The sequence below is a fragment of the Equus quagga genome, chromosome 11, assembly GCF_021613505.1.
Source record: "Equus quagga isolate Etosha38 chromosome 11, UCLA_HA_Equagga_1.0, whole genome shotgun sequence".
Lineage (NCBI taxonomy): Eukaryota > Metazoa > Chordata > Mammalia > Perissodactyla > Equidae > Equus > Equus quagga.
In genome coordinates this window covers 67,360,016-67,383,620 of record NC_060277.1, presented here as the reverse complement: position 1 = coordinate 67,383,620, position 23,605 = coordinate 67,360,016, and the positions used below count along the sequence as shown (strand labels likewise).

Below are 23,605 nucleotides of genomic sequence, written 5' to 3'. Positions count from 1 at the left end.
CCAGCAGGCTCCTAGCCCACTTCTGTCCAACGCATCTTGCAAGCTGCCACCTGACTGATTAATCTTCTCAAGCCACAGCAACAGATCACTGTCTCCACAGGACAAGACAAAGTTAACCCAATTCAAGCATCTACCAAGGTGCTCCTCTGGCTTGTGTACAAATCGTAGAGCCTGTTGCTCGCTGGGACACCAAGATACACAAGGCAGCTCCCTGCTTGCAAGGAGTGGTGCCCCTTTGTCACAGAGGGACCCCTGTATCCAAAAAGTTCTGCGACTCCTTAGCTGAGGACTCTGAGGAAGTCACCCAACTTCTGTGAGCTTCTACAAAATGGGATATTGAAGGCTTTCTTTACAGAATGGTTGAAAGGCTCAAATAAAGAAATATGCAAAAGGGAGTTATTATTTATACGAAAAGTAATAAAGAAACCAGCATGAATTGTAACATAAGGAAAAGATGGGACTACTGACGCTGTGGGAGTACAAAGCAAGCAGAGAGGGACTCAGCTTAGGGGCAGAGGACTGGAAATGAGTACGGGAAAGTGGTAACTTCCGAGTCAATGCCTGAAGGGATCCTCAGATTTCAAGGGGCAGAAATGATGGAGAAGAGAAAGAAGACAGACAGAGGTTAGGCATCACTGTGTGTCCAGGACAGAAACGGAAGAACGTGGCAGACAAGAGGACAGGGTGGCTGTAATGGGTCCCAGTCTATACCCATCCTTATTTTCCACCATACCCCCAAATTCCTTTGTTCATTCCACAAATATATCGCACCCCCCTACTATATGCCAGGCACTATTTTAGGTCCTGGAAATACAGTGGGGACAAAACCCAAAACCCCTGCTCTCATAGAGCTCACCTCCAGCTGGTAAGGCAAACAATAAACAAGTAAATCAGCAGGTAATCTAAAGTCAGGGGGACAGGTGTCATGGAGGGAAATGGGGCCAGGCGAAGGGATGATTTGCTCCAGCCTGGCCAGGGCAGCCTTCTCCATGTCCACGAGCCCACAGGATCTGCACTCAGAGCACAGCCCTGGCGCCTGCCATGCTGCATTCCCGTCCCGTCCTGCCATCTTCCAGCTGTGCGGTCTTGGGCGAATTCCCTATCCTTGAGAGCCCCAGTTCCCCTGCCCATGGGCTGCGTGAGAAAACGCAAGGCACAAAGCAGATGGTCAGTAAGTAATAACTATTATTCCACGTCCACAGCTTTGTCCATGCTGCCCGCCTCCTCTCTGCCTGCCTTTGGTTGACTCTTAAATCCGCCATAAGAACAGAGGCCCAAACCTTTATAAAAGCCCCCTCCCTTCGGGGCACAGGATCATTGGCTATTTTTACTGCGAGGTAACCACTTAGTGCCTGTCTGTCATGTCCCCAACATACGCTGAGTTCCCGAGGGTGGGCTCGCTCCACAGGCCTTGTATGGTTTTGGTGTCACCCCAGCACATGGCTTGAGGTAACCGCAGAACAGGAACTCAGCAATAACTCAGTGGGCTGAACTGATTCAACGGCTTGCAGCCCGCAATGCCGGAAGCGTCTGCTGCCACTGGGGACTTGAACCAGACCAGAATGACTGCGTTACCCTGCCGACCCTGAACCAATTGACAGCCCAATGAGCGTGTCTTAAACCTGAGCTGTAAGCCACATGATAGTGTCCTTCTTATTTTTAAGGATGTGCTGGCCACGCCCCATCTCCTAGTCCCCTGAAGGCGTCACGCAAGGCGCTCCTTCCAGGTCTCTGAGGCCCACTACGCAGGCCCAAGCTGATGGAGGGCTCAGGGGTAACATGTCTTGCTCCCTCCCCAACTTGTCTCCCAGAGCTCAACTTCGCTTGGGCTTAATTGAACCCAAATCACTCCACTTTTAGAAAATGACTGAACCAGAAGGAAATGGTGACCTCAAAACACAGCCTGAACTGCATGAGTATCGTTCTGATCCATCAGACAGGCTACCACTTTCACCCTTAGGGCTCGGGATGCCTGAAAGCTTTTGCTGCTGTGGCCACATAAGAGCTAAAAATCTGAAAGTTCTGGAACCAGAGGGATACATGGGCCAATTAACTCCCAGAAACCTTTGCAGTCATAGCTGAACAGAAGCAGGTTTTCCAGAGACAAACTCAGATATCCCACTGAAACAAACACAGGTTTTCATAAAAAATGACCAGAGTGCTATAGGAAGCTAAAAAATCAAGAAGATGAGATCTCCTCTCTGGCCAGTGTTCTGTTTCTGCCTTGGGGACCCCGGCCATTCCCTGTGCATTGCACCGGTCTGCACTCTCAGGGCGGGCGCACATTGCTGGGCCCTGGATGTTCCCCCACTGCTTACTATAAGCTCGACGTCCCTCTGAGGGTGAGGACACAGGCCCCCTTATATGGCCACACTCCCAGTGCCCGACCCAGGCCTCTGTATTCAGTGTGTGGGGTGCGACTGTACGCAGTGGCCGCTCCACTCTCACCCTCTCAGCCATTACCTTCTCCATCTGGCTGAGGGATGCTCCGGAACAGACAGTGTTGCTCCCGAATGAACTGCCCGGTCAGCTTGATGTCCACATCTACCTGGCCGACCCTGGGGAAGCAATGGCCAACATTTTCTGAGCATGTGCCAGACATTCACCAAGCCTCTTCTGAACACAGGTTCATCCAATTCAGTGAGCCAAGCATAATTATTCCCATTTCACAGATGAGGAAGTGGAGGCTCAGGAAGGTAAAGGAACTTGCCCAGGGTCACACAGCCTGACAGTGGTGAAGCTGGGATTTGCGCCCAGATCTGCGTGACCCCACAGCCCATGTCCTCACCTACTGCATTACATAGCAAAGGGAAAAAGGGAACCTGGAGTGAAATGGGCGCCTTCAGCCATGGTCCTCCCACCCATCCTTCAGCTGATCACCCTCCCTAGCCATGAGGATCACCAAGGACAGCTATGAATGCTTGTGGTAGGGGAGGAAGGGGCACCCTCACCCCTTTAATTCCAGAGGCGACCTCAGAGGCACTGAGTTCCAGGGGTTCATTAGCATCAGTGAGTGAAGCCACCCGCCCCCCAACAACATGGGGCCAGGGCCATGTTTCCCTTCTCCTCCCCTAAGGGAGGGTCCCACCAAGGCATGCCACAGCCATGGTGCCAGGGCCTAAGACTGCAGTGGTCTAAGCTTTCTGCCCATCTCCTGCCCCAGGAGCTATCCCGACAAGCACTGGTCAGTCCGGTCTCAGGAGGCGACTCACTCCTACCAAAGAGGTGGATGGAGGCAGGACGGCCGCTGAGCAGGCAGGCTCAGCAACTTCTCAGGAAGCCCGGACAGTGAGCGGGGCTGTGGAGGCAGCTGTCCTGAGGTCTGGGGTGTCTCCAGTGAGGTCACCAGGAAAGGGAGTCATCAGGGTGGCCGTGCCTTTGCAACCACACCCCGAAAGGAGAGGCTGCCCCACAGGCCACTGAGTAAACGCTACCTGGTCACGCCATCTTTGATGTGGTAGAGGAGACATTCAGACATCAGGGGGTCTTCGTTCAGGTTCACCAGGTGGGGAGTCTGAGGGGGGAGGGGAGTGGTCAGGGAAGGATCTCGAGAGGCGGCTGGAGGGTGCCGGAAGGAGGAAGGGAGCCAGGAGCTTCAGCAGACATCCCTCTGGGTTCTAGCGCTGCCTGCTGCCTGCGCCCCTCACCCGGAGAACTCTCCCACCCTCCTCACTCGCACTCACACCAACCACCTTCAGGATAGCTTGACCCACCCCCTCCTCACACACAAGGGGCCTACAAAACTGCCCCCACCCACCTACCCGCTCCCAGGTCAGCAACCCTTCCCAAGGCCCCATATCTTCAGAGGCACCTCAACCCCCAGCCTCCGCAACCAGAAACCTTAGAATCCACCTGCCCTCGCCTCTGCTTTCCCTGTCTTCCTTCCGTCCCCAGGTCTCATTACGTCTTCCTTTAAAATGTATATTGCGACTTCTGGACAGTACAAGAGGGGACTGGGTTGGGGAACTGGTACTTCCCATGTCTTACTCCAGCCTGAATTTCTTAGGAACACAGATTACTTTTATAATTATAATTAAAAATAAAAAGGGTCAGTTCAATTCGAAAGCAAATAAGACAGACAGACCCGTTTCTCACAGCAGACTGCCCATTCTTTCCCAGCCACTGCTCGCCCCCAGGCTTTGCCCCTTCGCTTCGGACCAGGGTCGCTGCTGTAGCAGCTGCCTGGCGCCGGCCCTGCCAAGACCTCCCCAACCGAATCTGTCCCTCACACCTGGCTCATCATCATGCTGCTCCGCACTGAAACCCCAGCTGTTCCGTCCCCCAAAGCACCTTTTCCTGACTTGCTTCTCTTACTAGACCCCCGCCCTCTCCAGGCATGTAACTCTGGGCAGCATACAAGCCCTGATCCCTCTACACCCCTCACGCCACTGGCTGCCCAGCCCAGGGAAATCGCCCTCCCTACCATCTGATGCCCCACCCCCCCACCATAGGCCCGCTCACTTCTCACCATCTCCACGTCTCCCAGCTTCCCGCTCACACCACACTATGGCCTCGCGTCACCCTTCTCCACTCAGACCTCTCCAGCTGGCACCCTATGCCCGCCTGACTTGAGCCTCTTTTTATGCTGGTAGCCCTTGGCCTCCTCCACGTCAGGGCCCCAGCTCACTTCTCCAAGCCCTCTCCCCTTCCGTGCTCCCGTCCAGTGGACCGCTGAGCACTCACTCCAGAAGAGGCCTCCTGCACCCCTGACCACCCTTGTGAGCTGCTTCCCATGTTGCCTCACCTGGAACAGCCTCCCTCCCAGCCCTACCTCCACCTGTCAAAGTCATCCACTTCCTCCCTGTCCCTCACGGTCTAGCTCAAATGCCACTTCTTCCAGGAAGCTTTCCTAAGCCTTCCACCTGAACACAAGATCCCCTGCTTCTGTTCTACAAGGATTTACCGTGGGCTTTCTATGAGCAAGACCCTGGTGAGGTGGTGGGCAGGACTCAGAGATGAATCAAACCCATCAGTAAGGAAATTAGAGTCAACTTGTGGAGATAAGACTTGGCGTGGAAACACCACTACAAGTGGGAAATGGATGTCTCGTAGTAGAGTTTCTGCTCTTTCCATGCTCCCACTTTGCTCATTCATCTGTTCATTCATTTGTTCCCAGGGAGTTGAGCGCCATCACATCCTGGGAGGGGCTCACATGCAAAGGTGAATAAAGCGAAGAACTTCGAGAGCTCAGGAGGACTTCACAGAATGGGCAGCAGGGGAACTGGTTTCTGAGGATGAGGAGGATGTGGACATGCAGAAGGAAGAGCATTCCAGGTGAAAAGAGGAGTTTGAACGCCCGGAGGCAGGATAGCACAAGGTGTAGGTGAACACAGCCAGCAGTCAAGGCCCCACATTTCTTTGGGAGCCCCTTGAACAGAGAGCCCAAGGCAGCGTCCACGGTGGATAGGATGCGTACCTGTGTGTCTGCTCCTCCACCCAGGGCCCCCAATGGTCTCTGCTGCAACACTTCCTCTCCCCCGGGGACGCTCTGCCCCTCCCTACACTGCAGTGTCAGGCCTGCTCTGGGAACAGCAAACACTGATGGGCTCTGGAAGCAGAAAGCGATCTATCCCTCGGGAGAGGGGACACGATTTAGGGCAGTGCTTTTCAATCTTTGTTCAGCCTTGGATCCCTTTGTGCAGATGAAACCTTACCTAGAAGCCTCATACGTCAAGCAGATAAGCAGGGAGCCGCTCAGGCCGAGGCTGGGGGTGGGGGACCCAGAGCCCGGTCCTGCCCCACTCCCCACCTCAGCCCCTGTGGAACAAGTCTGACTCGGGTTTGAAAACCACCAATTTAAGAAGTTCTTAGGCCTGGTGATGGGGGGGGGGTCCCAGAAAGAGGGGGCTTCCCCTAAGGCTATGGCTCTCTCCAAGACAAATTGTAGCTTCTCCCCTAGGACCCAATTCCCCACTTGACCACTCCCAGGTTGGAGCCACCCCCAGCAAACCCATTTCCCTCCACTGAGCTGAGCAGCTCTCCCTTCTGAAAGACACACGCCTTTTCAACATATGAGAGTATGTTCATCCTCACCACCTCGAGAGAGAGTGCAAAAGTCAACTACCCTAAGACACCTTCTCACCCGTCAGATTGGCAAAGATCCCAAGTTGAAGAGGCTGAGGGAACAGAGGCTCTCTTGTGTGTTGCTCTCGGGGAGACAGTGGCATGGTTATGATCTTTGGAGGGCACTTTGGGGAAATAGATCAAAATTTCACATGGCTACCATTTGACCCCAAATCTCCACTTCTGGGAATCTGTTCTACAGATAACAGACCTATTTATAAGATGATCTGTTGTAACACTGTTTACAATATCAAAGAATGGGAAACAACCTAAATGTCCATTAGTAGGAAGTTGGTTAAATAAATTATCCCACATCTACACGATGGAATGTTCTGACTGAAAAAGGACAGAACTCTGATACATTGTTAAATGAAAAAGTAAAGTGTCAGGTATAGAACCACTACTGCAAAGAGGGGCTGCGTGTGTGTGCATGAGTGGATAATTACACACAACACACGCCTGTACGCGCCACAGGCTACCTCTCAAAGAACACATCAGGAACTGATACTAGGGCTTGCCTCTGGGCAGGGGGCTTGAGGATAGGAAGGAAGGAGACTGCCTTCCCACCGTGCACACCTCTCAGTACTATGTGCAGGTTCTCTCTAGTGTATATTACCTTTACAAGAACAATTAAAAACAAAACAAAACAAAACCCCCCTCCCGTTGGTCCCCAGGCTTTAGCAGGTGGCATCCCTGTGCAGAGTAAAACCCTCCAGGAAAGAAACATCGCCCCCCTCAGTGTCTCCACCCCTTTCTACCCTTTCTCCAACCCTGCAACTGTGGTGGAAGTTCCTCAGGTACACAGCACCCCAAGGCGGCTACAAGCCACACTGAGAGCCACGTGTAGCCCCTCATCCCAGATGCAGCCCTCAGAAGGACCCCAAAGCCCTGGGTGCCCAGCTCTGGACCAGGCCCCTTGGCCTGGCCTGCTGCCCTCAGTCACCACCCACAGCTCTGTCACTCCCTGGCTCCACCTCAGGTCAAGTAAGACAAATTCTCCTCTTCTTGGATCCCTGTTCAATGATCCCTGCTTGCTCAGTCTCCCAGACCGCCCTGACCTCAGGAAATCAAGATGGGCCTCCTTCCAATAACCCACCACCTCTTCCAGGCAGCCCCTGTCTGGCTCTGAGCACAGTGCGTCTGATTTAGGGCCTGATCCTATTGTGCTCTGAACCATGGACCAGACAGGCATGGCTGGCTCCCCAGTGGGACTGGAAGTTCCTGCTTTACTCAGACTGGCCTCCACATCATCCGTCATCAGTATGCACCAGTACAGCTGGGCTGGCTATCTACAGCCGGCAGCCATTCTGACTGGTTTGCCCCTGTGCCGTGCTGGTTGTTGAAGATTGCGAATACCATTCCAGCCTCCAACTGAGCCTGATGGCTCCTGCCCTGCTTCCTTCCTTTCTTCCTCTCAGCAAAGATTTACTGAGAACCTACTAGACAGCAGGCACGTGACAGGCACTGGTGTGCCCCACTCGGCCGACACCACCCTGTGGCTGCTTAGCCTAGTGTCCTCCCTGCTCCTCTCTACCACCCAAATCCCATCCATCTTTCGGGCTCCACTTTCTAAACCACCTTCTCCAGGAAACCAGTGTCCACACATCCCCAGGCTGTACTGATGCTTCTATCTTTAAAACTCTCACTGCGTTTACAATCAACATCTTAGAGTTTAGTGTTTACTCCTCTCTGATTCCCTTTACAGTCTTGTCTTTCCAAGTTATCCTTTCAAAAATGTCTTCAGTTACTTTTTTGAATAGGTAACACATACACAGGGTACAAAATTTCAAATGATACAGAAAAGTATACAGTGAGTAAGTCACTATCCCAAACAACCTCCAACCTCCCAGGTCCTCTCCCTCATCTCAGGGTAAGCGCCATAACCAGTTTCTCATGAATTCGGAGATAAATTCTATGCATGAACTTGCATACACACATGTGTAAGGTTATGTTTGTAAATCCCTAGATTCCAAGCAGCTCTTGAAATCTCCCAGAGGGCAGGGACCCTGTCATCCTTCTGTGGTCCCTAGAGACCCTGGCCACAGGCACCTAATAAGCACATGCCTCTCTGGCTGACTGTCAGATGGAGGGAGAAGGCAGGGATGGTGGACAACACAGAGACGAGGTGGTAGGAGTGAGGACACAGGTGGAGGGACAATTCAGAGATCTCAGAGATCAGAGTTAGAACTCATTACCCTGCAGCCCCCAAACCTCTTCTCTAAGCATCCAGTCTCCTAGGCCTCCCTAGGCCTCCTCACCGGACTGCCCACTCACCTTCTTGGGAGAGAAGACGCCCACGGTTCCCCCATCCTCCCGGACAGCCACCCCCATCTCAGCCAGCAATGCTTCTCTGTGGGCAAAGGAGAGGCAAATGTTGGTCTTATCCTCGCTACCCACGAACTCCTTCCCAGTAGGGCCTGACCTTCTCTCCCCACCCCCACTCCTCCCAGGGCTCCAGCTGTCACACCCTGCCCTTCACACCTCTCCATCCTCAGGGCTTCCGTTTTGCGTAGCTTCTCCTCCCAGGTCTCGTTCAGCTCAGCTATAATCTTCTCTGTCTCCTGCAGGCACAAGACAGGCATGGGTCAGGACAGTCTGGGACAAGCACCTACCATGGGGGCCACACTGCTCCTAGGATTCCTTCTTTCTCTTTGACCCTGGTTTTGGAGAATTAAACTCCCAAGCAGCCCCTAGATTCCCACCCTTGCCAGCTCCAGCTTCCTACCTGCAGCCTCTCCATGGCCTCCTCAGGCCCAATCTGGGGCTCAGCATTGGGGGAGAACGACGGCTCCAGCTCCCCATTGTGTGCAGGTGGAGATGAGGGCGAAGCTGGGGCAGGGGGAGATGATATAGCTGGCAGAGCACCTCCAGGACTCCCCTCATCCACCTTCAGGCCTGGAAGGGAGAAGAGAGTCAAAGAAGGAAGCTAAGAAAAGATGGAACTGGTCAGAGACATAGAGAAGGCCTCACAGAAGACCAGCCTGTAAGGACTTCAGAAGATATCCGGTCAACCTCCACCAAACAGGGAGCCCGCCTACTGCAGCCTTGACAAATGGGCTCCCAGCCTCTGCTTGTTCCCCTCCAGGAACAGAGAGCTCATCACTGAACAAGGCAGCCAGTTCCTTCCATTGTTAGATGACTCGAATCATCAGAAAGTTCTTAGCCGGGTTGAGCTGAAATCTGCCACACGTCACGTATGCCACTGTTTTTAGTTCTGCCCTCCAGAATAAGAGCAACTCCACTGCTTTTCCTTCTGCAAGACTACCCTTCAAATGTGGGAAGGCGAACATCATGTCAACCTTATCCTTCTCTTCCCAAGAACTGACACCCTTATCCCGCTACAGTGCCGCTCAGCACCCTGACTGTCCTCAATGGGATGGACCCCAAGACTGAATGTGGAGTCCACACCGATGCAGTCAACATAAATTACACATCCTCTAATACAGATGCTGTTTCCTATTACTGAGACCGAGCACTGCATTTTAGAAACCATTCCACTATTGACTCTTGTTAAGCTTATGGTCAACTAAATCCCTGAGGTTTCACAAGAACTTCTGTCAAGGCAGGTGGCCCAGCAGCCTATTCTTAAATGATTTACTGTTTGAACCACAAATGCAGGACTTGCCATTCACTCCTGCTCCTGCCATTTAGTAGTCCTGGGAGCCTGTCAAGCTCTCTGAATCCTGACTCTCCCCGGGAGAATCAGTCCCTCCCAGCTCTGAACACCTGAAGGTGTGATATGTCCCCTCCCCAAATCTATATCCATGTCACCAAGCACATGAAACGTTTTGTGGTCAGTGGTCCCACCCTGGCCCCAGGACTGGGCAAAGAAAAACAAGGAGGGATGAGGCAGGCCAAGGGGCATCCATGAGCTCCCCCTCCCCTGGAGCCCTACCTCCCAGAGCGGAGGCTGAGAGCCCCTGAGCCATCAGCAGTTCCCGGAGCCGAGCCACCTCCTCCTGCAGCTCCCGGATCAGCCGGGCATTAGGGTCCTCGTTGATGATGGCGTTGCAGCGGATCTGCTTGGTGCGGTCGGCATACCTGGAGTGAGGAGGGGGGATGGGGACTGGTGAGGCCCAGACGCAGATGACCTTGCTCTGCTGCCTGTTTCCCTCTTCCCCTCCCAGGTTTTAAAATACTGGGGAGTTGAGGATCGACGCTGTCTCTAGGGTTCTGAACTTCCAGCCTGAGCTCTGCACTTTTCGTATGCTGCCCCACCTTGCCAGAGCTGAAGGCCCACCTGAGGGTGCTGAGGGTCTCCTCGTAATTGATGTCCGCGGGGCTCAGGGCCGCAATCATTGCCGTGCGTGAGTTCCCACCTATGAGTGGACAGAGGGGAAAGCTTGCGCTGGGCTGGGTCCTGAGTAAAGTCACGCTGCGTCACGGGGTGAGGGGGACTTCAGTGCCCAGGCAGGGGTCTGATAGGGTCACTGTTTGAGGTAGGGTGAAGCTAAGAGTTATAGAGCTAACCATGAAAGCTAGTGGTCAAGAGGGAGGCAGGGTGAGGTCAGGGAGACATGAGACATCTGTGGACAGTCAGAGAACAGTGGGAAGAGGATAAAGTCAGCAGTGGGTGTGGGGTCAGAGAGCGGCTATGGGTAGCCAGGTCAGTGAGGCCCTTGGCTTGGCAGAGAGGCTGTGGCCTTGATCGTAGTATCAGAACATCTTCAAAGGATGTTCCCTGGGTCAAGGTGAAAGCCAATGGACAACTGAGGGATTTGAGATTCTAGGAGTGGCAAGTGGATCTGTCAAACATATCAAAGGCGGGGAGTGAGATAGTGGCCGGGCCAGCAGAGAGAGAGAAAGAAGGAGCCCTCACCTAAATTCTCCTTGAGCAGCCAGGTGAGCACAGAGTCCCTGTAAGGGATAAAATCCGACTTCCGCTTCTTCGATTGCTGGGGGACAGATGAGGCCAGGGGATCAGGGCGGGCCACCCCCTTGTCCCCTTTCCCAAAGCCCCTTCTCTTCACGCCCCAGGTCTCACCATATCTGCAAGGGCCGAGATCACCTTCCCTAGAGTAGTCAGGGACTTATTGATGTTGGCGCCTTCCTGGAAAGGTATGAGGAACATGGGGAATGAGGCCCTCCTCTCCCACTCCAATCCACTTCCCCTTCCACCTCCCTGCAGTGAGATTCCCAGGTTACCATCAGAGTCCACCACACACAGCCCCCAACTGTCCCCGTCCATCCCTCCTAAGCCCCCTCACCTTGAGGCGCATGCCCCGGGCCCCCGAGGAGTCAGCCCGCTCACTCCCAGCAAGGTCCACCAAACTGATCTTACTAACCTGGGTCAGAGGAAATAGGCAGGAGATGACTGGGGTCGGTAGGGGTGGGGCAGGCAAATCGGGAGAACACCCAGCAAAGGAATGGGCAGTTGGCAAGGGAGGAGAAAGCCAGGAGGGAAAGAATGAAGGCGACAGGAGGAAATGGAACAGCAAGAGGTTGGTTACTCATTCATTTGTTCATTTACAGATACTGACATGCCCACTATGTGCTGGGACAAGGGACCCAGTGGGATCCAAGCCCTGCCCTGAGAAATCTAGTAATTTGCAAACGAGCACACAGGAGACTGTACCACCCTATTCTGACGGGGAAAGCAGAGGGGGCTGTGAAAGCAGAAGAGGCACTCAACCCAACAAGGGTGGGGAGGGAGGACGCAAGGTCCTTTCATCACATCGTTGTCCCTGTTACCAGGTAGGGATGGGAGGGGTGTCCCACCTTCTCCGAGTCCAGCCCAGTGAGCTGGTCGTGGCAGCGCTGTGTGAAGACAATGGTGAAGACGGCATGGGAACGGCTGCTGGTCTCATTCATGTTGGTGGCAGCCACGGTCCTGTGGGGACGGAGTGGTCACTGGGTCTTGCCCCTCACCTTCCTAACCCTGGCTCCCTGCCCTCCACTCCATCAGCCTGCCTCACCGCGCCTTATTTCCACAGTCCATGAGGTCGGCAATGTCTGCATAAGAGGTCACAGCCAATTTAGACAGGTCCTGCACATAGGGGCCCAGGATGGGGTGCTCCCGGACACGCAGAGAGCCCCGACTCTTGGGGTTCAAGAGGTCTCGTACCCGCTCACAATAGATCTCCATATAGCTCACCTGAGTGGGAGAAGCAAATAAGAAGTGACAAAGCCAGCAATAATAGCAACGATGAAATTTACCCTGAACTCTCCTGGATATGACACAGGTAAGCTCAGCTAATGTACACAGAGTATGTACTGTGTCCCACACACACTGCTAAGCATTTTGCATATGCGAGCTCACTGATCCTTGCAATAACCCCAGGAGGGATCCGATCATTATCATTTCACAGATGAACATACTCAGCAGATGAGAGATGAAATCATCCACTCAAAGCCACAGTTAGTAATTGGCAGAGCCAGGAATAGATCCCTGGGTGTCTGACTTGAGAATGCCCTTGGTCTTAATTACTCTGCTCTCCCCTTCCCTGCCCTGGGAACACCGTGCCCCCTCTCCGGCCCCTACTAAGACCTGGGCTTACCTCCACAGAATAGGATAGCTGAGCACTCTGGTTCTTACTAACACGAGAGAAGAGGTCCTCACAGAGCTGGAGGGGGACACAGAGAAGCTGCTGTTCACATCGCACCTGTGGCACCCAGCACCAGGCCAAGCCCTGTCTCAGGTGACCCTGTTTAACCCTTACCACAGCTCTGAGGGAGGGATCATTCCCATTTTACAGACAGGAAAACAATCTCAGAGAAGGTCACACTTTCCCAGAGTCATAGGCTAGTATTCGGTGAGCCAGGATGCAAACCCAAGCATCCTGACTCCAGAGCCTGTGTGCAAGGCCACCATGCTGCGCAGTCAGAGAAAATTATGGTCAACTCTCAGTTATCCTAGAATTTTTCTATAGTCAACACGTTGACTACTATACACAAGCCTACAGAACTACACTCACGAATAACTACAAGACAAGAGAAAACAGTAGTAAGCGACAGAAGCAGGGTTCAAACCCAGGGCTCTCTGATGCCAAAGCTTTGGCTCTTCTCACTGAGCCTTGTTGCCTCTGACGAGGGCAAAGACCCCCTCCCCAGAGAGCCTAGATATCCAGGTTGCAGCCAACCCCTCTCCCCCATCACATTCCCTGTCACTAACAGCCCCAGAAAGCCAGGTCTCTGCTCCATAACCCTTAGACCCCTGGCCTTCCTCCACAGGGGCAGCTGAAGATGCTCCTGCCCTGGCTGCCCTGCCAGGGCCCAGCATGTACCTGGGGCACGATGCCCTGCTGCCCCGGCTCCTGCCGCCCCATCATGGTGTAGGATTTCCCAGCCCCGGTCTGCCCATAGGCAAAGATGCACACGTTGTAGCCTTCAAAGGCATGGAGCAGCATCTCCTCTCCAATGTCCCGATACACCTGTTGCTGAGATGCAAACTGAGGGTCCTCGGCCTAGGTGAAAGGGAGGCAGAGAAAGACAGCAGAAGCCCTAGATGACTTGTCCTTAATGTCTAGGTCCCAAGAATCTTGGCCCCAACACTGATGACTACGCAAATGTCCTGTGTGCCCCCATCCCCATCATGGTCCTAATCACCCCTGAGGATCCTAGCCAGTTTCTTGCCTGTCCTGATTATCCTAAGGGATTCTGTTTCCCCCATCCTGGTCCCAGTCACAACCTATGGGTCCTACCCACCCCCACCCAGGAGTCCTGGTTCTCCCAACCCATGCCCTGGTGGTCTGATTTCCCAGCAATGCCTCCTCCCCACGACCTAAATCCCCTGTCCCTAATTGCTTAGCTCTCCCCCTAGCCCAACAACCTCACCGAAGTGTGTGACCAGTAGGAGTAGTCGAAGGTGAAGCTTTTGGGGGCATCCTTGCTCTGTTTGGGATTGATGATGGCTGAGGGGGCAGAAGAGAGCAAAGGAAGGCAGGCCAAGGTGAGGTATTCCCAACCTCTGCCCTCTCCCTCCAAGCCCCTGGAATCCAGGCATCCCACTCCCCACCTCTGTCCTAGTTCATCTCTCCCCTTTAATATTCCCCACCCCCTCTAGCTACCAAAGCTAATTTTGGCTTCCCAGGACCCGCCCCCCACCGGGCTGCCTCCCTGGATTGGGCAACGGAGGGCTCCAGGCCAACATTCCCCCTCCCAGGGACTGGGAACATGGAAAGGCCAGCCTGCCCCAGCCCCCGCCCTTACAACTAGCACCTGCTCTGCACCCAGCTCAGCCCTCCTCTGGGTTCGGCCCAGCAGGACTGGCCTGCGTGGTGGGCCCAGCCTGCCCCGCTTGTGCCCAGCAAAGCCCCTGGGACTCACTCACAGGTGGTGCTGCCTTGCATGCTGACCACACACTTGGCATCCTGGCTGGTCTCACGAGCGTTGAAGGGCCGAACCCTCACCGCCACTTTCACCGAGGCACCAGCCATGGCTCCAGATACTCCCACCCTCCTCAGCTGGAGGACAGAAACAGAAGAGGTGGTCAGAGCCCCTGAGGGGACCCAGACATTGCCTCCTAGCTTCTCTCAGGAACCAGTGTCTCCATCTCCCTTCCCCAGCTACCCAGCCCCTCAAGGACCCAGTTCCAGTTCCCCTGGCCTTCCTCCCAAGTGTCACTCTCCTCAGGGACTCCCGAGGGTGTTCCTGCCTCTCTCCCCAGTCATATCCCAGTTCACAGGGACCTGGGCCATCACCCCAGAGTTACCTGGCGTCCTGGCCCCAGACCAGGGGGGCTGTATCAGTTCTGGCTGCCACCGGCCCTCGTAGGAGGAGCCCCATCCTACACTTGGGGCCTGGCCACGGCAGCTGGGGCTGTGGGGAAAACCCTGGTTGTGGGGGAAGAGTGGTTAGGAGGCACCTGTGGCTCCAGAGGTGTGTCTGGGTTCCGCAGCGGGAGGGCAAGGAGTAGGGGGTAACGTTAGGAAAGGTGAGGGTGGCTGTCCCTCTGGAGTGGCCGAATGCAATGTGAATCCAAGGGCAGGGACGGTGATATTTTTATTCCTCGTCACTCACAAGCGTACTGAACGTTCAGATAGAGAAGACAGAGAGAAACTGGACAGAGGGCAATTCAGAGAGGGACACATGGGCAGAGACACTGAGGGTGGCAGGAAGGGGGGAGCGGTGGGGCAGAAAGTCAGAGACACCATGAAAATGAGAGACACAAGAGAGAAGGCAGGATTGAGGTCACGCTATGAAGGATATAATGGGAGGAGGAAAATAGGAGAAACATAGAGGAGAGTAAACAGAAATGTTAAACAGGCAGGAAGGTGAGTTCTGGGGCAAAAGCACAAATCAGGAGCCCAGAAGAGAAACGAGAGGAGAGAAAACCCCAAACATAAAACCTATCCTCAAGTTTCCCCAGAGAGTCAGCCAGGGAGAAGTAGAAACCACTTCCCACCTAGGACCCATAACCTCCACACAGAGGGAAGGATTGCTGATGGGCAAAGTCCAAGGGCTGGAGATATAGCCCAGGACTGAGCTCCAAAGGGCCTGCCTGCGGGCCCCAAACCCCTTGCCCAGCCCCCAGCACTTCCTCCTCAGGATCTAGGACAATGGGCAGGGGAGGGTGGGGTCATCCTGCATCCCTCATACCAACCCCAGGGCTCCTCTGTTGAGGGATCCAGAATACCTGTCTTTGTGGGAAGGGAGGATAGCACAGGGGTCTCCGTGAAAAGGGAGAGAAGGGAAAAGAAGCAGGCAGGTCCCAGCCCCAGCCTGGGGCTAGTGCTATGGCGTCTACTGCCCTGGGGAAGGTGCCAGGCTGGAGCCCAGGAATGTGGGTGATCGGGTGCCCACACCCTGGGAGGAGAGGCTGAGCAGCCCACGCCCACGGACAGCAGGGTGGAGAATTGGGAAGAGGGATCAGGGATGCTGGGCCCCTTTCTGTGGCCCCAAAGGACCTCAAACCCCCGTCATGCCGGGCCTCACCTCACCAGCCTTCCTGGGCAGGGCGTGGGAGGGGTGAGAGAGCTGGTCTGTCCCAGGACAGGAAGGGAGTAGCTGAAATCACAGAGGCTGTCTCAGGAAGGACAGCCCTGACCCGTAGACCCTGACCAGGGGAGGGAAGAGACACTGATGGGGACACGCAATGGTGACGCCGTTGGGGCTAATGGGGCAGGGAATGGGGTGGCACGGCTGAGGGATAACCGGGTAAAAGACTAAGGAATAGGTACAGGGGTCGGCTGGTGCAGTGTAAAGGAGCAGTGGGGTACAGGAGGAGCCGGGCCTGGGGTGGGGCCGACCGATCCGAAAGGGGGCCTCGGGCTACCTGCATCGCCAGCCCGCAGTTCTCACACAGGCCCCCGGCCCGGCCTCTCTGGGCGGCCATGCGGACCCTGTCCTCCTGACCAGCCAGCCGACGGCCGCCCCGGGCCTGGCACCTCTCTGCGCCTCCGCGGGACAAACAGCACATGATCCCGGCTCTCGCGGCCAGCCGGCCCCCGCCGGGTCGTGCAAACGGGGACCCCGGCTCCCCGCCCGGCAGCCCGGCACATTCCTCCGCGGGCGTCCCCTCCCTCACCCCCCCCTTCTCCCCCAGCTCTCACCTCGTCGCGGAGGGGCTCCCCGAGCCGCTCGGCAGAGCGCAAAGGGACAAACTTTCCGGGAAGCGTGAGACGCGAGCGGGAGAGATCCGGGGCCGGATCGGGGCTGCCCCCGCCCCTCGCCGGGTCCCCGGGCGGCGGGCGGCGGACTCGCGCCCCGGGGGCGGCAGCAGCAGCGGCGCCAGCGGCCGGCGCCCGCCCGGGCAGCGCGAGCTGGGGCGGGAGCGAGGGGCGGGGGACCGGCGGGCGCGCGCACGCGGGCGGGCGGGCGCGCACCGTCCCGGGAAGGGCCCTGGAGCGACCCAGACTACTCCGGTTAAAGGGGCAATGCCAACGGGACTGTGGGGCCCACCGGGAGGGGACGAGAGAACCGAGTTGCGGAAGCAGAAGGGCGAGCAGGACGCCAGGACTCGGAGGATTACGGCCGCCTGAGGAGCCGGGAAAGGTGGGGGCGGGCCCTGGAGGGGACCCAGGCCCCGGACCCGCGGACGTCGCCGCCGTCGGAGGCGCGCCCAGGGGGCGGGGCCTCCCCTATGGCCCCGCCCAGGAGGCGGTTCCGCCCAGCTCCCGCCCCGAGACGCGAGGCGCCGGCCGGCTCCTCCCTCAGCTCCAGTCATCGCCTCTCCTCCTCCCCGCCCGGCGTATGGTTCTAGAATTCGCCGCGCAGCTGCCTCAGGTGCTGTGGCCAAGTGCGGTCAGCGGCGGCACAGCCACCCGGGCGCTCTGTCCCTGCCTGGCCCTCAAGCTCTGCCGTCCCGGCCTGCCCAAGCCGCCGCCTCAGGCCCAACCACTCCCGCAGGCCTGGGTGCGCCCTCGGGCCCAGGCCTCCCCTCCGGACCCAGCCTGTCCCGTCAGGCATGGGCCGGCCACCCGGGGGCCACATCGACTCCTCAGGCCCCAGTTATGCCCTCAGGCTTGGCTGCTCCCGAAGGCCTGGCCCCGTCCCAGTCCACCTGCCAGGGGTCCCCTCTGCCCCCTCAGGCCTGGCCTCTCCCTCAAGGCATGGCTGCCGCCCCCACCACCCCCGGGCTCTGCCCAGCCTGGCTCTTCAGCTCCTCATCTGCCCTGTCAGGCTCACGTGCCCTCCAGGACCCTGAGTACCTCCTCGGTCAACTGTTGAGTACCCTGTCCCGCTTCCTTAAGCCTCGTCCTACCTCCTCCATCCAGGTCACCCATTTACACCCAACTCCCTGACGTCTGAATGCCCCTCAGCTTCCAGCTGCCACCTGAGTTCAGCTCACCCGCCCTGGGCCGGGACCGTCCCATTTAGATCCCACCTGCTCTTTGAGCCCAACTCTGTCCCATCTGCCACCTCAGCCCTGAAGACTCCTCTGTCCATTTTTTAGCTCACCTGACTGCTTTCTCAACCCGTCCTTGTTTGCCCTTGGATAAATACTTGTTCACTTGTAACAGTTTCCCACTGGCCTTGTCTGTTCTTTATGCTGCCTAACGCACCCTCCTAACCTATCTCGCATTCTTATCTGCCTTTTCTGCCCACCCCGACTGGCTCTCAGGTCCTCTGTGGCTGTCCCTAATTCTGGCTCTGGGCCGCTGACCTCTGTGCTCACCTTCTTTGCCTACAGACATTCCCAACTGCCCTCTCCTTCCCTGTCACCAACTGATCACTCTGTCCACACTTAAGTTTCATAACCGCTCAGACCTGCTTTATTTACCAACCCTCAATTCTGCCACTTCCCTAACTGCCCCCAACCACCAATTCTGTACTAACTGTACCCCCAAATGCTTCTGCCCCATCTAGTCTCCCCCATCATCATTCTTCATTTCATCATCCCATATTGTCAGTTAAGTCACTTAACTGTCATCTGTCCATTTCACTTACTCTATACATTTGGCTTCAGAATATTTATTTTGTCCTTTATTTTTTACCACATCCAAATTTCCTGTGCTTACCATCTTCAACCTGTCTTCAGCTAATAGAAATGTCCATCACTAGAAGTACCTTTGAAGCTCTCTTTCCCTTTTCAGGACCCATATGTCTTTTTTCCCATCTCTAGATGTGCTACTGGTCTCATCCCTACAGGCGTTACATGAGTGAATGATTCATTTTCTGTTATCCTCCCAGCACCAATGAGGAGACTCACTCCACCTACCCAGCCCAGTCCAGTCATTCAGGTACAAGAAGATGGAGACAACCTCATCCCTTTTGCCAAGTGAGTCCTCCCACCTAGTGGGGAGGATGGGAATGGGATGGAGGGAAGATTGCATGGCTGGGTCCTTCCCTAAGAGGAATGGGAAATAAGGAACAGGAAGCTCAGTGCCTGGTCTCAGGAGACTGATGCTTCGTTAATTTATTCAACAAATAGTTTTTGAACATTACAATGTTCTAGGCACTGTATTAGATGCCGGAGATTCAGCAACTAGAGTGATAGGGATCCTGCTCATAGAGCTTACATTCTAAAGGGAGGAAACAGAATGTATAAACCAATATAATTTCAATCAGTGATAAGTACCATGAAAAAAATACAACAGGAGTATAATATAATGGAAAATAGAATGTCTTGGAGACATAAGTTTAGATAGGATGATTGTGGAAAACCATTCTAGGGAGGTGAGTTTTAATTGAGATCTGAAAAATGAGAAGGAGTCAGTCTGATAAGAACCTAGTAGGGGCCAGCCCGTGGCCAAGTGGTTAAGTTCGCGCGCTCTGCTTCGGCAGCCCAGGGTTTCGCCAGTTCGGATCCTGGGCACAGACATGGCACTACTCATCAGGCCGTGCTGAGGCGGCATCCCACGTGCCACAACTAGAAGGACCCACAACTAAAAATACACGACTATGTACCGGGGGGCTTTGGGGACAAAAAGAAAAAATAAAATCTTAAAAAAAAGAGAGAGAACCCGGGGAGAGAAGTAGGAATAGTATGTAAAAAAGCCCCAAGGAAAAAACACACTTGATATTTTCTAGGACCAGGAAGCAGGCCAGTGTAACTGAACCTTAGTGACCAAAGGAAAAGCGGAAAGTCAAGTCAGAGAGTTAGGCAGAGGCAAGATCATATAGCACCTTCTAGGCCATCGAAAAGAGTTTGGATTTTATTCTAAGAACGGTAGAAATCACTGGAATGTTTTAAGCCAGGGAATGACAGGAGCAGACTTTTTTTCCTTCAACTTTTTTATTATGGAAAATTTCAAACGAAGATAGAAGTAGAGAAATAATAGTCATGAATTCTGTGTACCCTCCTCAGCTTCAATAATTTATCATTATATGGATATTCTTTTCGTCTATATATCCACTGAACCCCCTACTACTCAGACTATTTTGAAGTAAATCTCAAGCCATATATCATTTCATGTGATCATATTTAGAAGATTACTCACACTGCTCTGTGCTGAATAGATTGTTGGGGGATTAGAATGGAAACAGAGGAGGAGGAAGCCATTGCAGTAGTCCAGGGGAAGGTGAGCTGAGATATGGTGGTGGGAGTGGAAATGGTGAGGAGTGGTTAAATTTGGGTATATTTTACATGCAGAACTGACAGGACTTGCTGGTAGACTGGATATGGGAGGTGAGGGAAAGTGAGGCATACCAGGTTTTTGGCTGTAGCAACTGGGCTTTTGGGGTGACTTTTAGTGAGATGAGGAAGGCTGGGGAGATGTTGAGCGGGCAGTTGAACCTGCAAGTCTGGAGTCCAGGGGAGGAGCTAGGGCTGGAAATATGGATTTGGGCACATTGGTGGTATTTAAAGTCATGGGCCTGGGTGAGATCACCTAAGGGGAGCTGGAGATGGAGAAGATAAAGGGCCCAGGCCTAAGCCTTAGGACACTCTCCTAGAGATCAGGAGGGTAGGCACCATTCAATCTGGGGGCTTTGGAAGTGATGAGCACTGCTTTCAAACAGCTCTGCACACCCCTCCCTACCTATAAGGATATTAGTCCTTCTGAGATAGGGGAGACAAAGCAGGGCTGAACAGGGACCGGCCCGGTGGCGAGCAGTTAAGTGCGCACGGTCCCCTTCGGCGGCCCAGGCTTCGCCGGTTCAGATCCCAGGTGCGGACATGGCACCACTTGGCAAGCCATGCTGTGGTAGGCATCCCACATATAAAGTAGAGGAAGATGGGCATGGATGTTAGCTCAGGGCCAGTCTTCCTCAGCAAAAAGAGGGGGATTGGCAGCAGTTAGCTCAGGGCTCACCTTCCTCAAAAAAAAAAAAAAATGAAGAGTCCACTCGAAAAAAAAGCAGGGCTGAACAGAGGTTCTGCTCTCCTGGATCCTTGCATTGACCAAAAGGAACCATGTTTGTCACATCACCTGAGTAATCAGGGCCTTCCTCTTTAACAGCCCTGCTTGCTAAATATGATGTTCTCTGGTTGTGGGGTGTAGAAGCTTGAGATTCAGTGAGATCCGAGCTCAAACAATTGCCAATCTCTACCCTCACCCCAGCTCCAATCTCCTTTCAAATCAGAGGCCTTACCACCTTCCTCAGCTAAAATGGATAAGGGAGGACATGGCCTGAGGGAGCCTGTGCAGCTCTGTCTTCCCTTGGAAAGACAGGACTCCTGAATCCCTGGGGTGAGTAGATGCTGTAAGGGAAGAGCCAGACCTGAGCCTGCCTTGTCTTCACCTCAGGTGTTCCAGGGTGGTCAGCCGATCTCCACCCCCGAGCTTGCCTTCCCAGAGCCTCAGACTGACACCCCAGCGTTATGGAGACATCTTTTGGGAGAACCTTAGTCAAAGGCCCAGGTGGGTGGAAATGGAGAAAATGGGGACTAACTGGAGGTGGGAAGGTGAGGCTGTACAATTTTAAAATACCCTAAGCCCTAGCAATAAGCCCTAGTCTAGAGAGTTGCCCCACTGGCTGATGCACGTTGTAATTCCTAATGCCAGGCAGACAGGTGGTGGGGAGAGGTTGTTAGAGAAACGGTATGGATGAGGGTGTCCTGTCTGCACTTAGCCCATTTTTTGTGCTTCACAGCCCCACCTGGATGGAGGAACATTACATCCCACCCCTGCTGGTATGACAAACTGTCTGCCCTTCAACTCTTGTTGGTTAAAATTGTACCCACTGCCATTCTGTCTTGAGCTCTCCTTATTACCCGTTCCCTCTGGTGTCCCCCAACCAGCGCAGTTAACTAGGTCCTCCTTTTTATGAATCACTCATCCTGTTTTCCAGATCACGGCTATGTTTTTGCGATCTGGGCTTCCCAAGACCCCTGACTCCCTATTTCAGTCCAGGGTTCCCTGAGAGACCCAGTTCTGCCCCCTTGCTCCTTTTCCCCATTCTCTGGCACAGAGAGCCACGGGTTGCTCCCAGCCTGGCTTATATCCCCCTGAGGGGCTCCCACCCCCTGAGATGCTTTGCAGAAGAAAGAGAAGGAGGCCTCATTTGGTGGGAACGCAGCAGGGACCTGGGGGCATCCCAGCCCGGGTAAGGGCTGTCACTTATCACCTGGAGGATCTACGGAGGAGACAGAGAATCATCAATGAGTAAGGAGAGGCATCTGGGCTCTGAAAACCAAACAGGGTTTGGGGGCAGAATGGTTTGAACTAAGGAAGGAGTTGAGAGCTTTGAAGGAATTGGAAGTTGTTTGGGAATGAGTGACGGACTCCATGCAATTGAAGCCGAATTTCCATACTGTGGAAAGGGGGAGGGAACTGAGGGATGGAGGACGAGCCACAGGAGCTGGAAGGAGCGGAAACTGGATCACTGAAGACGGGAAAGCATGCCATAGAACCAGAGGAGAGTGGGGAGCTAGAGGTCACCTCTGAGTCCCTGGACTGAAAATACTTGTCTGAGGGGAGCAGAAAGTTGGGAATGGAGCGTTGCAGGTCAAGTGACAACACCCCTGGGTCCCAGCGGGGGAAGCATTTCAGGGCAGAAAGGTGAAGAAGGGAAAGACAGGAAGCCTGGCCTCCAGGCACCTCTTTCCTAAGCCTAAAGTCTCCACAGACTGAAGAAGGCCCAGTGGGGCAGCCCTGAGGCTACGTCTGAGCCCCTGGTGCCCGATGAAGAGGGCTGTGAATTCCCCAGCACCACCAAATACCCTGCCCTGGAGGCAGAGAGGGCAACCTATCCATGGGAAGAGGACCACTTTCTCACTCCCGGCCGGGCCCAGGTATGGTCGGCCGGGCCCAGGTATGGTCGGCCAGGCCCAGGTATGGTCAGCAGAGAACTTGGCGGGGTGGTGGAGGGTGATGTGGATGCCTGGTCTCACAGAGATTGAAGAAGCCAAGAGCCAGGGTGCAGAGCTGGATTTGAGAGGAACAAAACTAAAGTAGGCAAGAGCCAGAGACGTGGGGCTCCCGGGGTTTGGGGACTAGGAAATCTGGAGAAAGACCTGTTTTTCCATTCTTTCATTCATTTTTCAATTTCTCTCATCTTTACAGCTGCTTTGGTCCCCCTGGAGTCCCCTGGGCCAGGAGGGGTCTTGTCTCTCCAGGCAGCTGAGCTCTCTGCCCTCCTACAGCACTGTCACAGCCAGTAGGAACCCCCTTTACAACCCCTGGGGGATGGAGCTGCAGCCTGAGGAGTAAGGAGAAACTGTCAATGCCCAAGATGCTAGCGCTGCCTCACGGGCCCAAGACTAGTTCTCATCACTGGAATCTCCCCATTTCTGGAATCCAGGCATTTCCCTTTCCTTAGCCTCTCCCAACCTCCTCTCCTGTCCTCTGAACTAGGCACTAAAAGCCCCCTTGGCTCCCATCTCAACCCACCTCTCTCACAGGATCTCCCCAAGGCCTGTTGTACCCCCCCCCCCCCCCCCCAGGCCCGCTCCCTAGCACTGTGTTCTTCTCTCTGTTCTGTTATTAAAAAGCAAGCAAGTTGAGCCCAGAGTTGTCTTTCTCTCCGGGAGGCACTGATGGAGAGGCTCACGGGGAAGGAGGGCTCCTTTCACCTTCTCGAGGACCCAGTTACAATGAGGTCGGGCTGGGTCCTCAAAATTGAAGCGTCCTGCCCCAAGTCCGACGTTCCTCGCCAGCACTGGCCGGCCGCCCGCGCCCCACTCTCCTGGCCCGGAGGTCACGTCAGTTGGCCGAGCTTCCGCCTCGGGGACCCCGGAATCCTGCCTCGCAGCACTCCTGCCCCTTCTGGGACTTCCCGG

The 23,605-nt window shown here is 54.8% G+C and overlaps 2 protein-coding genes across 7 annotated transcripts in view; one reads left to right on the top strand and one right to left on the bottom strand.

Annotated features, from left to right (window-relative positions):
- Positions 1 to 16,719, bottom strand: part of KIF1C (kinesin family member 1C) — a 22,430-nt gene extending 5,711 nt beyond the window's left edge. The window contains exons 1-19 of one of the 4 annotated variants that reach the window (XM_046674915.1): positions 16,554 to 16,719; positions 15,937 to 16,057; positions 14,714 to 14,834; positions 14,333 to 14,465; positions 13,837 to 13,913; positions 13,287 to 13,466; positions 12,561 to 12,626; positions 11,979 to 12,157; positions 11,782 to 11,893; positions 11,271 to 11,348; positions 11,048 to 11,113; positions 10,883 to 10,958; positions 10,304 to 10,382; positions 9,959 to 10,104; positions 8,789 to 8,958; positions 8,545 to 8,624; positions 8,338 to 8,413; positions 3,435 to 3,514; positions 2,464 to 2,558 (exon numbers count right to left, since the gene is read on the bottom strand). In XM_046674915.1, coding sequence (XP_046530871.1) covers positions 2,464 to 2,558; positions 3,435 to 3,514; positions 8,338 to 8,413; positions 8,545 to 8,624; positions 8,789 to 8,958; positions 9,959 to 10,104; positions 10,304 to 10,382; positions 10,883 to 10,958; positions 11,048 to 11,113; positions 11,271 to 11,348; positions 11,782 to 11,893; positions 11,979 to 12,157; positions 12,561 to 12,626; positions 13,287 to 13,466; positions 13,837 to 13,913; positions 14,333 to 14,438 — 1,666 coding nt within the window. In that variant the 5' untranslated portion in view covers positions 14,439 to 14,465; positions 14,714 to 14,834; positions 15,937 to 16,057; positions 16,554 to 16,719. The remainder of the gene's footprint in view (positions 1 to 2,463; positions 2,559 to 3,434; positions 3,515 to 8,337; positions 8,414 to 8,544; positions 8,625 to 8,788; positions 8,959 to 9,958; positions 10,105 to 10,303; positions 10,383 to 10,882; positions 10,959 to 11,047; positions 11,114 to 11,270; positions 11,349 to 11,781; positions 11,894 to 11,978; positions 12,158 to 12,560; positions 12,627 to 13,286; positions 13,467 to 13,836; positions 13,914 to 14,332; positions 14,466 to 14,713; positions 14,835 to 15,936; positions 16,058 to 16,553) is intronic. The other 3 variants (XM_046674914.1, XM_046674913.1, XM_046674916.1) reach the window with 3 other exon arrangements.
- On the top strand, positions 16,018 to 23,605 carry INCA1 (inhibitor of CDK, cyclin A1 interacting protein 1). Of its 3 annotated transcripts, none has more exons than XM_046674917.1 (7): positions 16,018 to 16,099; positions 18,634 to 18,721; positions 21,132 to 21,245; positions 21,478 to 21,517; positions 21,796 to 21,989; positions 22,453 to 22,618; positions 22,890 to 23,605. In XM_046674917.1, the coding sequence occupies exons 1-7, from the start codon at positions 16,084 to 16,086 to the stop codon at positions 23,034 to 23,036; spliced, it is 765 nt and encodes a 254-aa protein (XP_046530873.1). In that variant the 5' UTR covers positions 16,018 to 16,083; the 3' UTR covers positions 23,037 to 23,605. The 3 variants fall into 3 exon arrangements, with proteins under 3 accessions (XP_046530873.1, XP_046530874.1, XP_046530875.1); XM_046674918.1 differs by lacking the exon at positions 16,018 to 16,099 and adding an exon at positions 16,869 to 16,995; XM_046674919.1 differs by lacking the exon at positions 16,018 to 16,099 and adding an exon at positions 16,914 to 17,293 and having other exon boundaries at positions 18,632 to 18,721.